Source organism: Mus pahari, chromosome 11, assembly GCF_900095145.1.
Source record: "Mus pahari chromosome 11, PAHARI_EIJ_v1.1, whole genome shotgun sequence".
Taxonomy (NCBI): domain Eukaryota; kingdom Metazoa; phylum Chordata; class Mammalia; order Rodentia; family Muridae; genus Mus; species Mus pahari.
Window position 1 is genome coordinate 46,392,489 of NC_034600.1, and position 13,581 is coordinate 46,406,069.

The 13,581-nt window shown below is 45.1% G+C and overlaps 1 protein-coding gene across 1 annotated transcript; it reads right to left on the bottom strand.

Annotated features, from left to right (window-relative positions):
- Positions 1-2,874: 2,874 nt before the first annotated feature.
- Isl1 (ISL LIM homeobox 1) lies at positions 2,875-13,300 on the bottom strand. The gene is made up of 6 exons (XM_029544024.1): positions 13,006-13,300; positions 11,917-12,106; positions 8,829-9,088; positions 6,693-6,979; positions 5,258-5,425; positions 2,875-3,315 (listed from the first exon to the last, which is right to left on the bottom strand). The coding sequence occupies exons 1-6, from the start codon at positions 13,031-13,033 to the stop codon at positions 3,154-3,156; spliced, it is 1,095 nt and encodes a 364-aa protein (XP_029399884.1). The 5' UTR covers positions 13,034-13,300; the 3' UTR covers positions 2,875-3,153.
- Positions 13,301-13,581: the final 281 nt, after the last annotated feature.

Consider the following 13,581-nt stretch of genomic DNA (forward strand, 5'->3'; position numbering starts at 1 on the left):
ATCTATACATGTGAGATATCACAACACACACACACACACACACACACACACACACTTTTAATCTCAGAAAATGGAAGATAAACAAAGATGTGTGTCTTGCACCAGTCCCTCCATTGCCTGAAAAGTCTAAAATTGTAGTTGCTGTTTCTGTCCTATTGCATGCCAGTCCACCACAGGCTACTGGTGGGGAAAGGGACTTCAATGGCCTTTACACCTCCTTGGGCTTGCATAGTCTAGTAACTTTGTAAACTCAATCCCAAATTCACACTGTACCTGCCAACCTTGGGCATGCTCTTCTTTGGTAGTTTTTCTACACGGTGAGAAAAGGGGAAAACAAACGACAGATGAAATTAAATAGCAGCCAAGAAACTAAGAAAATCACATCTAGTGGTGGGAAATTAGAGACAGAGACGGGGGAGGGGCGGAAAGGAATGGAAAAATTAAAAAAGAAGATGGTGGGTAGAGCCTTTCGTGAAGAAGATCCGTAGGAGATAAGACAGAACTCTTGTTTTTTTTTTCCCCAGCAAACAACTACAAGCCATTATTACCACCCGCCAAATTATTACCCCTCTGTCAAGAATTAGACACAACAATCAAAGTAATCAAGGGCATGTCTAATGCGCTGTAACGTTTCCAATGCAAAGTTTGTTTTCTTTCTGCCCTCGTGGTAGAGCCTGTAATTAACCCGTTATGTAGAACGATGCCAAACAAAAGCCTAATTGAGGCTCACTTCACGACTTGCGCAGGTTTGGAGAGGGTGAAAGCAGACTTAAGAGCTGCCGGCCTTGGGCGTCTCGGGGTCTCCAGCCCAGCCTCCGGCCTCATCCCCGTTCTGAGTCAGGGGCTACAGAGGGTAATGTGCCACATCACACACGGTTAGGGTACTTAGCTTTCGTATTTATTAAGTTGTCAGATACTGAAAATGGCATTATACTCGCACAGACAAACGAGAAAGAACCTGGCATGGGGAGTGGGGGTCAGAGGGGGCAAAGAGAGAACCGAGTGGTACTGACTCTAAACCCGCAGAACAAGAGCGCAATTTGAGTCAGGACTTTGTGTCCATCCCTAGGTTCTGTCGCTTGCAGGTGAGCCTTTGCTAAACACGGCGTGGGTGGCAGCGTCTGATCCAGAGCGCACGGTCGGCTCTGACTACCACAGCCAGTGGGGCGCCTGCAACGCACTGAGCGGGGTCGCTCACTCCAAAACAAGGCGGTTCCCAAACAAAATGCTTTCCGCGCCTCTTCTTGCAAGCCAGCTACCTTTCTCTCAAGGGGTTGAAATTAGAGATGGGAGGGAGGAGCGGTGGGGGGTGGGGAAGTGGACGAGGTAAGAAAATGCAGACACCTACAGTTCTGAGAACTGCTGAGAGAAGCCTTTCCTCTCCCAGTCTTTCCTACCTTCTGAGCAAATAAAGCGGCGTTTCTCAATCAGCTACCGCTAGTCTACCATGGTCATCCTTCACTGGCTAGTTTCTTCATCAAGAGTTTATGTTTGACATGTGGGTGATTTTTAACGATCTTAAGCTGTGACTTTGGTATAAAGCACTTGGCGTTAAGAAAATTTAGCGATTCCAATCAAAACCCATTCTCAGAGACCTTCTTCCTTTTGGGATAGATGTCGGGGTCAAGGTAGAGAGAAAAGATAGGGGGGGAGGGAAAAGTCAGAGGCAGAAGAGAAAACAGCATCTCCTTTTCAAAAAAAAAAAAAAACTCCGTAACATTATCACAGCCCAGAGCTAAAAGACTTCTATTGAAATCGAAACTTGCAAACCCGACCTGAACTACTTGCAACACAATATCCCACCTAGTCTACTGTATGTCATTTTAGCCCAATTCGCAAGCAAATCCTTCATTTCAAACATGCCAAAGGCTTGCTATTAAACATATAAAAGAGGGACCCTGAATCATTGCGTTTATTTAATTATCTATGCCAAACGTTTATTAGTGAAATAGTCCTGAAGATATAATTCTACATATGGCGCTTTGATTTCACATAATATTTAAAGAAAAAAAAGGACAAAACACATAAAATTAGACATATAATTCAAAGACCACGGTACAACCTTTATCTTTTTTTACTTCAGCAAACAAAAAAAAAAGTCAAATGACATGAAAAGTGGCAAGTCTCCTGACAATAAATAATAAATTACTTTATAATTTTTGCAATGCAAGAGCAAACAAAAAAAAAGTTTCCTTTTTCCTCTTTATTTCCAGAAAGAGCGAAAACAGTCATTTTAACCAATAACTATACACATCTTTGGGGGGAAAGTTCTTGGACAGACAGGAGTCAAACACAATCCCGAGACGCTTGTGGCAAAATAGAGGTAACCTTGTTGCAATGCTTTATAAGTTGGTTTTTAAATAGAAATTTAAAAACCTTTAAAGTCGCTTCAGACTTCTTGATAGAGGATGGATCTCAAAAAAAAAAAAAATTCTAAAGAGAAATAAAGAAAAGGAAAGAAAAGGATGGGAGGAGAGGCAAAGATAAAAGAGAAACCAGCTACAGGGCATGCTCAAGAGACCCAGAATTTCACGTAACCCCTTGTCAAAGTCAACTAAAAACATTGCAAACCAACACAGCTCCGCCTTCCTGAAAGGACACTTTCAAGTCACTGAGGCCAGTTTCCTCTCTATGCTGGAGCAGGCTGGTTTCTTCCACTCTATGCCGGAGCTCCTGTTTGGCAAGGCAATGACCAATACAGAAACAGCACCATTCAGAATAGGATGGACTAGAAAATTCTCTATTTCTGCTCTTCCTCTAGATGTGCAGTGAAATGAAAACGCGCATTTTTTTGAGATCCTTGAATATAAATCCTCTACGTTTTAAAAACGTCTCTCTCTCTCTTTTTTTTTCTTTTTCTTTTAGTACTCCTAAGGTCATTGAATATCATATGTTGGGTTTAGGGTTTTGTTTGTTTGTTTGTTTTTTATTCTAGTAAAATCCCATGATTGTCTTCACAGTGTAGCTACCATATCACCTTGTCATTAGAACAGACTTCGTGCGCTTCCTGGAGCGTTTGTTTCTTGATTCAGTTTCCATTGACTGGGTCATTAAATACTTTTTTATTTCGGAGTTCAACGTCATTTCCCACTTTCTCCAACAGGGGAAAAAAAAACAAAACAAAAGAAAACGAAACATCTGAATGAATGTTCCTCATGCCTCGATAGGACTGGCTACCATGCTGTTGGGTGTGTCTGGGAGCTGAGAGGACATCGATGCTACTTCACTGCCAGTGGAATTAGAGCCGGGTCCTCCTTCTGAAAAATTGACCTGTATGGAAGGTTGAAAAGTAAGCAAAAGGGGCTTCAGTCGTGTCTGGAGCGATACAAAAGTATTACATTGTGTCTATGCCTATAAGTTCCTGTAAGTAGAACTGGTATACCAACCAAGATACCCATGCCTGCCATAGAATTTTAACAGGCTTTAAAAGAAGCCTCGGAGAGAAGCACTTGCAAAGAAATTCTCTCCATTTCTCCAACTTCCTAAAGAGCCCTCTTTTAACCCAAGCTGAATTACCAACATTGTGTCCTATTAAATTATTTAAGAGCAAGTGTGTTTCCCACTGTAAAGTGGCATCACAGCTCTCCCTCTAAGGCTTGAAATAAAATTATCCTGCTGCCTACAGGTAGCTTGGGGAGTAGGAAAGTTCTCTGGGCCAGAAATTCAAGGCAGGCTCCTGAGGAACGATGGTTAACTCTTTAGTGGATTCTCAGTGTGCTCCCATTGCCTGACCCCTCCTCCCCTTTCCACAGGGAGACCTACACATTCATCATCTCATTATAAATTCGGTGTGATGTAAACTGTCCCCCCTCCCCCCATAACCATACCCTCCTACCCCTTCCTTGGATTCCACTTTACTGTTCTCACCTGACAATCAAGTTTCCGGAGGTACCAAGCCTCCCCTTACCTCCTTTTCTATTATTCAAATTTTACCTACAGAATGCTTCCTATGGACAATTTATTTTATTTAAGGTAAAACTTAATCTTTGGTTCCAGAATCCCTTTTCTACTCTGTTAAACCTTCTCCTTGAGGGAGGTCAGGGGTCTTTTCAAATGTGCCTGCTCACTAGATTGAACCATTCACACACACACAGAGAGAGAGAGAGAGAGAGAGAGAGAGAGAGAGAGAGAGAGAGAGCCTGGTACCAAGCCCTTGCCTCTGGCCAATCACCCTTATAACTGTTGACACGAGAAAGCAAATGCCCTCAGGGCATGGGGACAGGATGGGGGGACAGGATGGGGGGGACAGGATGGGGGGGAACCTATCCTCAATTGATGCATTATCTGTGCTTCTAAAGAAAGGAGTGTTTTTTAGGACACAGCTTCATGTTTCATAAAACAGTATCTGTGGGGCTGATCATACTTTAAGGAAGAAGGAAAAAAACCTTAAGCATATACACCACATCAAAAGGGATCTATCTTTCAATTTTTGTTTATCTTAACCTTTTATAGGCAAAAATGAATGAATTCTCTGCTATGGATGAATGTGTTAGAATGCTTTAGTGCTAAGACAGGTTTTCACAAGTTAAATATGCATTGTCTCTGACAATGCTCATGTTCCTTTTGGTATACATGCCACATTGTATGTAATTGTGTCCTATCTAAACTCATTTGTTTAAAAATATTTTTAAAATCCTATGCTTTAGATCAATATGTGCTTTGAAAGAAACATAACAACAGTCAATATCAACCAAACTATTTAAATAACCATTCTTGTTGGCATAGAAGAAAACTGTGTTCAGACAACTCCCTGCTGCTTAGGCACAACATTCTAATGCATTACACTGGGTGTGTATCACAGTCACTTTTCCTTGAATCGTTCACTAGATACAGGTAAAGAAATAAACTTACTGATTGCTGATCCAAATGCCAAGGTGGTCTCTGAAGTCCTTGTAATTTAGAACAGCCTAAAATGTGTGACATTGCCACCGTTTGTACCTCTGTACACAGAACTACTTAGGCACTGAGAAGCTCAACCCACAAGAGATGCCTCCTTTGTAGGAAGATCACACTACACATTCACGCTACATAGTTAAATTGTGGCCTCTCAGTTTTAAACAAAGATTCACAAGAGATCTCCTGTCCTTCCATCTGCCTCCCTCCTCTTCACCACCACATCCTGCTTTCTCTCTAACCACGGTACCCCAGAACACCCTCCCCCCCCAACCCCAGGGGACCTTTCAAGCTTAACATTTAAAACTGAGTCTCCCTTTCTGTTGGGGATCCTGTCTCCTCCCATTTGGGAGCCGGCACTTACCAGTTGCTGAAATGCAGGCTGATCTATGTCACTTTGCAAGGCGAAGTCACTCAGTACTTTCCAGGGCGGCTGGTAACTTTGCACCTCTACTGGGTTAGCCTGTAAACCACCGTCATGTCTCTCCGGACTAGCAGCCACCATGGGAGTTCCTGTCATCCCCTGGATATTCTGTGAATAACCCCCCCCATCCCAACATGTTAATGAGCAAACTCCCTCCCTTCCTGGTCTGCACGTGCTAAGTAAATATACCCAAGTATTTATCTTATCTACACAGTTTCCCTTTATTGACTCAGTTAATCTGCTGCACCTATGGATATTAGTTCGAGTTCAGTTTTGTTTTTCTACTTCTGTGCAGTGGATTATTAGACTGGCTGAGATCTTATTAAAACAATTCTGCTGCAACTACCATCTTTGGCTTCACCTTCACAGCCCCTACCCCAACCCCTCCCATCTGCCTTAAGAGGCCATAGTCTCCCAGAAGTAGAAAACTGGGGTCCAGCCAGGGCCTCCCTTCAGCCTTCTGATACTGGTTTTCTAGGCAGTTTGAGTTAGCTGAAGATTTCCATCCCCCCCCAGCACTCTTCCTTCCAGAATCATACTTACCCCACCCCACCCCCAAGGTTTCTGGGTCTGGCTACTTCTGTGCTATTATGCACTAACTTAGAAAGTTACCCTTACCCAGTCTTGGCCTGCCTGCCAAGTTTAATGACAACGGATTTTTTTTATGGCGTTTAAAAATAGGGCTGAAGTAGTTTTTTTTTTTTTTTTTTTTAAGGAGGGGGGGGAACCTTTACCTTAACTTAAGCAAGAGGTGGGGGAGTGAGAGTGGGAGGAAGGGGAATGTGTTGATACCAAAGGCTGGAAGGAAGCTTGGAAAAGGGGATTATCTGCATGGGCACAGTGAAGGGCTCTCCCAAATGCAAACACCTTGGCAGGTCTTCCCAAGAGTTGGGGTGGGACCAGAATGCCAGATGGATGGAAAGCATATTGAATCATGTTCTAGATCAGCACTCAAGGTGTTGTCCTTCACAGTTTGGGCAACTCTAATGGTGCCAATGCCTGCAAAACCTGAGTTCGCGACCTCACCACCACCTGACCTGGGAGGGAGGGAGCAACTAGGTCCTTTAGGTTCCAGGGTGCCCCTGATGTTGAAGACCACGATCCCTTTTGGAACCAGCAAGGATGGATGCGCGGGGTGGGGGTGGGGGCACCCCTCAGATGTCTGCAGTTTCTAACCAGCCGTTCTAATCTCAGCCGTTTTGTAGACAGTACACACTATACACCTGGGTTTGGGTAAAGTGGGAAGACCTCCTTGTTTGGGCTCCTGCTGGTGCTCCACAGAGTACCAATCCATCAGTTCACAGGGATGCCCCGCTAGCCTGGTCTTCCAAGGTCTCCTAGCATCCCTTTCTTGCTTGGCCTCAGGGCTACTCACAGTTTTGTCATTGGGTTGCTGCTGCTGGAGCTGCTTCATCATGATGCTGCGTTTCTTGTCCTTGCAGCGCTTGTTTTGAAACCACACTCGGATGACTCGGGGACTGAGGCCGGTCATCTCCACTAGTTGCTCCTTCATGAGCGCATCTGGCCGAGGGTTGGCGGCGTAACAGGTCCGCAAGGTGTGCAGCTGCTTCTCGTTGAGCACAGTCCGCACTCGGGTGGTCTTCTCTGGCTGCTTGTGGACGTGCGGCCGCAGAGCTGGCTGCCTAGCAGAGATGGGTTCGGCTACGGGGCAAAGGGACTCCGTGAGCATACAAGGCCACTCCCGCCGCCACCAGCCCACTCCATTCCCTATCCAGCCCTAGCTCAGCACACCTCGCAGAAACAGCAGAGGGTAGGGGTGAGGAGGAGGAAGGTGTCTTGCTTCTTAGTCAATAAAAGACAAAGCTGAGAGTAATGGGGGAGCGAAGAGATGCAGCCCCTGTTCCTACTCCTCATTCACTACAGAATTAGCCAAAGGAAGTCTGTCTCGGGCTGGTTTCTCCACCCGCACCAGAGACATTTTTTTCAACAGTAAGTCTTTGCCTCCTCCTCCTCCCCTCATCACTAGAAGGTCACCGATTATACCCCCACCTCCAGGCTTGCCTTTCTCTTCTGGGTAAAAGTCATAGAGGGTACCTGAAAATAAAACGCAGAACAACCCCAGTGACAGCTAGAGACACATCAGGGCCAGGAAGTCTGTGACCGAAAGTCAGATAATTCTGCCAGAAAGCCTTGAACTTCAGTTCCAGGGGACAGTCATATTTAGAAGCTAAAGAAATGCTGGATTCCAACTACCGGAATGGTTCCCCCGTCTTTCTTAGTACTAAATCAACAATGTGGGATGTTCCTGAGACCCGCTGACCCCAAGCAAAGGAAAACTGAAACTCTGTTGAACTGTCTGGGCTTGAGATGAACGAGGACTGGAGACTGTCCTTCCCTTCCCTCCCAATATTTCCGCCTCTTCTGCCGTTTCCCACCCTTGGCTTTACCCCCTGTCTGCTAGTTAGAAATCTCCCAGGAAAGAATTGCAGAGCAGCTAGAAGAGGTGAGTTGGGGGTTGGGGAAAAGCTGTCATTTCCTCGCCTCTGGTATTTAGTAGGAGGATGGAGGGATGGAGACCTGCTTCTGACTGGAAGGCAGGTAGGAAACAATGTTCTGCTGTCTTCGGGTCTTGGTTTTAGCCAACCTTTATGTTTCCACTTTCCTTTATGGGCAACTGGTCCTCTGATCTGCAGGGTACAAATCCCACACCTTCCACGACCCCCTGGGGTCAGGCCAAACACCTATGGGGTCAATTTAGAGCTACAGCTACAGGCTTGGAGATGAAATTCTCACCAAATCACGTAGAATGAATGGCTTAAAGAGGTAGGCTCCTTTTAAAAAGGCAATTACTGCAGATTAGGCTGTTGACAGTTTTAAGTTACAGCCCTGTGCATTGCCTGCAGTTACTGACACTGTATCTTTTAGGGACTTGTTTTTTTTCTGTTTTGTTTTGTTTTGTTTTTTGTTTTCTATTTTTGTTTTTTGACAGAAGCATAAAAATAAATTGTAAAAAGCTTTTGAATTGGAAAGTAAATCTCAAGGGGAGGGAGGGAGGGAGGGAGGGAGGGAGGAGAGAGAGAGAGAGAGAGAGAGAGAGAGAGAGAGAGAGAGAGAGAGACCTGGGAAGCTAAATGCCTTGGGGCTGCTTAAGCTTCCTTCGCAGGGCTAGGAGGGAAACTCCTGGAGACCTAGGGCTCCACCCCTTTAATTAGGCGGCAGCTAGAAGAAAACCTGGCAGAGTGCTGAAGCCCATTTTTCAGTAAGCTATGGGTTAGAGGCCAAAGTAAAGCTGACAGTACAGTTTGGGCTTGTGTATACATGTGTGCACAAGCGGGGTATGCTGTGTACTTGTATATAGACAGACATTTAGATGTGTGGTTGTGCCGTTAGGGCAGACGACGAGTGTATGGAAATTTGCTAGAAAGGCAAAGGGCATGTGTGGTTTACTGCAGGCCACTTTCTGAACCACCGTGTGACCCCTAGGTTGCAGGAAAGAAAGGTTATGATTTAGCCCCGCCTGACTTTTCTCAGCCTCTGGGTGGAGGAGTACCTGCCATTTGCAGAGGCCGTGCTGGATGCAAGGGACTGAGAGGGTCTCCAGCTCCCAGGCTGGCTCTCTCCACCACATCGTGGTCTGCGCGGCAGAAAAGCCCATCCTCCCGCAGGGCGAATTCGTCTCCCGGGATGAGCTGTCGGCTGCAGGCTACACAGCGGAAACACTCGATGTGGTACACCTTAGAACGGGCGCGCATCACGAAGTCGTTCTTGCTGAAGCCTATGTTGCACTTGGCGCATTTGATCCCGTACAACCTGAATGGACCGGCCCCCGGCATGGAAAGGAAAGCACAAAAAAAAAAAAAAAAAGAAAGAAAGAAAGAAAGAGAGAGAGAGAGGGTGATTTCAGGCAGGTTCTGGCCCAAGATCGCCAGCGACCCGGGCCATAAACCTGACCTGCCTGGAAAAAAAAAAAAAAATAGCGATAGCAAAGTTGGGCAGAGTATAGGAATAACCCCACCCCCTTCCCGCTCCCCCTTCTCTTCCTCTCCCTCCTTCTTCCTTAACCTCCCCTTTAACAAGGGGAACCTTTATGGTGAACCTCTGTGTCTGTCTCAGTTTGTACCTCTTAGTTCGGGCACCCAGCCCAAACCAAGGAAAATTTATTGATGGATTCTAAACCTCGAAGCAGCCTCTGGTACCAGTCTCAGGATTATTCTTGCAAATACATGCAGGGAGTGATTCAGGGGACACTGGTGGCCAGTAGCCCTATGCCTTCCATTCTTATCCCTCAATTTCTGCTACTAAAAGAATTTCTGAAAAAGCACACCACCACCACCACCACCATCAACAACAACAAAGGTTGAGAAGGGGACTGAGAGTCAGTCACCCCACTCCATCTGCGAACACACAAAATCCCAGAACGGAATAACAAAACGAAGCACTAGAGAGTTTCCGGATTCTCTCCAGCAATGGCCTTCCAGTATTTATCCAACTAAAGATTTTCCACGAGTCCCTTGTTAATGGAAAGTTCTTTCTCCATTCTGCCTCTTATTTTAAAGCCCAGCTTCTGTTCCTCCAATCCGTCTTTCTTCCGGTTCCTAAAGCATGTACCTCTACTTCATTTTGCCTGGGTGACAAGGTTAGCAAGACAAATGGACAAAACAACAAAAACAAAAACAAAAACAAAACCAACCCTCACTGCTAAAAGCTTCCTCCCTGTTAGCCTTGCCTTACCACCACTCAGTCCTTATAGTCCTTATAGTCCATCCACTGCAGCATTGCCTGGTTCCCTCAATAGCTATCAGTAATTTCTACATAGAGGGTGAAAAAGATAGGACAAGATCCACACAAAGGAGGTGGCATGTTGCTTCCCCAATGGGAGATCTTAAAATAAAAATGGTCACTCTGCCCTGCTTTTACAACTATAGATCCTCCAAAGGGGTTGTGCATGGGTGTTTGCATAAACACACACACACACACACACACACACACACACACCACATACTCACAGGAGAGAGAGAGGAGAAAACTAAAAGTAATTGAGTTCCTTCATCTGCAAGTCCACATATCCTGAATGAAGCAAGCCTGTATACAACCAAGGAAAACAGTATCTTCAGAGGCAGAAAGATGCTTTTGGAGTACCAAAGTGGGTTCTCCCTCTCCACTATCCCAAGAGCACACACTAGCCAAGTAAACAATGAAAGGAGCTTAATTCTCAGAGGTTAGAAGACAGATTTGAAATTTTTTTTTCTACCTTCTGCCTCTACAATGCAAGATCATCCGTTTTATAGAAGGAAGACTTACTTTGCCGGTTCCCAAACTATTTATGAAGTCCCTCCCCTTTCCTGTATCCCACTTCCTCCCATTCTCCTCAAGTCATTAAAACCAAAGCAAACAAACAAACAAGCAAATCCTCCCTAGCACATTGTTTAATTTTTATCTATCACGAGTATGCTCCACTCTATGATTTTTTTAAAAAAGCAAAACAAAACAAAACCTGGAGGGGGGGTCATTATTCTTGCAGGAGAAAAACTGGTGGGGCCATATTTTAAATCTTAACTAAACTTTAATGAAAGTTCTGAAGCTCCAAAGTCCTTTATAGCTTAGGGAAAGCAGATCCCTTGCTAGTGGTCACCTCTGAAATTTAAAATCAGCCACATTTCTACCATCACCAACCTAACAGTGAAGGGGAACAGTATCTTGCTTTGTATTAGAACAAACACATTTTCCTTTAGAAATTCTACCAGGCTTTCTAAGGTAGAAAGTGAAGTTTCTGATATATACGGGTAGGTCAGAGAAACTTGAAATTAGAAAAAAAAAAAGTGCAACAAAAGCAAGCTCAGTTCCTCTGTGGTTTTGGTCCTGTCCATCAGCTGATTCCCTCATTTTATCAGTTACTAGATTTTAATGTGAGAAAGGAAGCTGTTCAATTACCTAAATATACCAATTGTTCGCAGACAGATGATGGGCAATTTGATCTGCTCTGTCTAATTCATCAGTCCAGATAAGATAAGAAAGAAAAGGCAGTTAGATATCACCAAAGGGTTAATATTTAAAAAGATTAAATTTCCGGTGGTTTTTTTTTGGGGGGGGGGAATTAAGGAATATTTTATTTTGGTTTTAAATTTTTCTACCAAGGAAGACTCACCCCAAAAGTAAAGGGGAGCAATGATTGTACTTGTTCTTCAAAAATCCTTTGGTGAAACTTTTGTCTGTTTATTTGGAACCTCCAAAATAATGTAAGTCATTGATAAAACAGGAGAAAAATAAATAAGACGATAAGCTATACAGTGAAAACAGAATTTTTAAAGTTTGAAACCCTAAACTTATTTGCCTTAATTTTGTTGTTGTCCTTAGAAGGGAAGTTTAAAGAGGGAAATAATCTTTTGCATGAAAATTTCAAAGAGTCATTAACAAACCTTATCAACAAAAATTTATGAAACACAGCGATACCCCACCCCACCCCCCAGAGATATGAAATGAACAACAGTTTAATTTCTAAAACATTTTTTGTACCCTGGGCACGCTAAAGTAAACGTTCTCCCTCCCCCTAAAAACAACAAAACAAAACAAAGGCACATCAAATAATAAACAAGGAGAGACAAGAAATCTCAGAAAATAACCCTGTAAAAATGGCATACCTGATATAATCTCTTTTACAGTAGGTTTTCCCATCCCTAACAAAGCACGTACAGCTTTCGTCCAAATACTGATTACACTCCGCACATTTCAAACATGCCGCATGCCACTCCAAATCCGGAGAAACCCTCAGAATATACTGGTCGTGAATTTGATTGCCGCAACCAACACACAGGGAAATCAGACGTTTTTCTGAAATGAAAATAAATGCATGATTGACTAACCGTTTACTTCCTACAGAGATAAACACACTTTTAGTGTCGTTCTCTTATAGGGTGTATTCTGGAAGAATTTTTTTCTTTCCTTTTTTTTTCCTTCTTCTTCCCTTAAAGAGTATTGCACTTTGGGATGGTAATTGGAGTGTGCCATCAAAACCTTGACTCGCTTTTTTTAAAAAAGGGAGGTGGAATATATGTAAAACGCAGATTTGAATAGTCTACATTGTAAGCTTAGCACGCAATCAAACCCGCTCATTTTGTGTTTTCTCCCTCCTCCCTCTTTGCTATAATCATTAGGCAAGATTATGGATAAGTCATGTCAAAGAAAAGGTTTTGACTAGAAGCGTTAAAGCAACGCTGGGATGTCTATATTTTCCGTGAAGCACGTTCTTCAATAGCACACGGGAATGGATATTGTTAGAAGAGTAGACATCAATACAGTTGTCACTCGCTCTCTTTTGCAAGTCTAATGCTAATTCATATCTGCCGGTGTGGTTTGTGCAGGCAGACCTTTGCTACATAATAACTTCTCCAAGAGCTCCGGATTCCGGAGGAGGAAATCACCGCTAAGCACCGGGCAGGCGGCTAGAGTTTGGGAGGGCACACAGCGTTCAAACACAAGGTATGATCAGTTTCCCAAAGATTGGAATTCACACCAAACATGCAAAGAAAACACACACACACACACACACACACACACACACACACACACACACACCACCAGCAACAACAACAACAACAAAAGAACCACCTTTTCTTCTGTCTCTCCAGGCAGTGACTACAAATCCACAGAGTCCTGGCATAGGTGCCTGAGAGAGACCCCCCCACACCACAACAGCACACCGAGCCCCACAAGGTTAAACCGCTTCTTACTTTTTGGTGGATCGCCCATGTCTCCCATATCTGTAAGAGGGAGTAATGTCCACAGTGAAATGGTGGTTGGACTACTGGTGAACAGCCCACAGAGAGGATGCTGGTGCTGTGGCTAGGTGGCAAATAGTGGCCCCCGGGGTTGCCAAGATTGGGGGAAACCGCTGTCCGGCTGCGCCGCGCTCTCGCAGATCTGGCAGTCCGATTTAAGCCGGCGGAGTTGGCGGAGCGGAGGCGCAGCAGCAGCGGCGGACTCGCACGGCTCGGGGCACCTCTCTTCCTTATCTCTTACTCAAACTTCTCAGCTCCAACTCAGCTCCATCGCCATTGGTCTGACGCAGCGCGCGGGGACGTCAGGAGAGCGCCGCGCCCATTGGCTGCGGGGCGCGCGGCGCAGCTGTTCTGATTATCATATTTCAGCCCCGGCGCCTCCGCGCGCCACTGCCCGCTCGGCGAGCCCGCAGGAGAGGATTAAGCCTCCCGAGGCCACGTCGCTCCCTGGGCGCCGGGTGGCCCGGGTCCCCGGCCGCCGCCTCCTTGTCCACCGCCCCCTCCCCGCGTCTTCCCGGACGCGCCGTG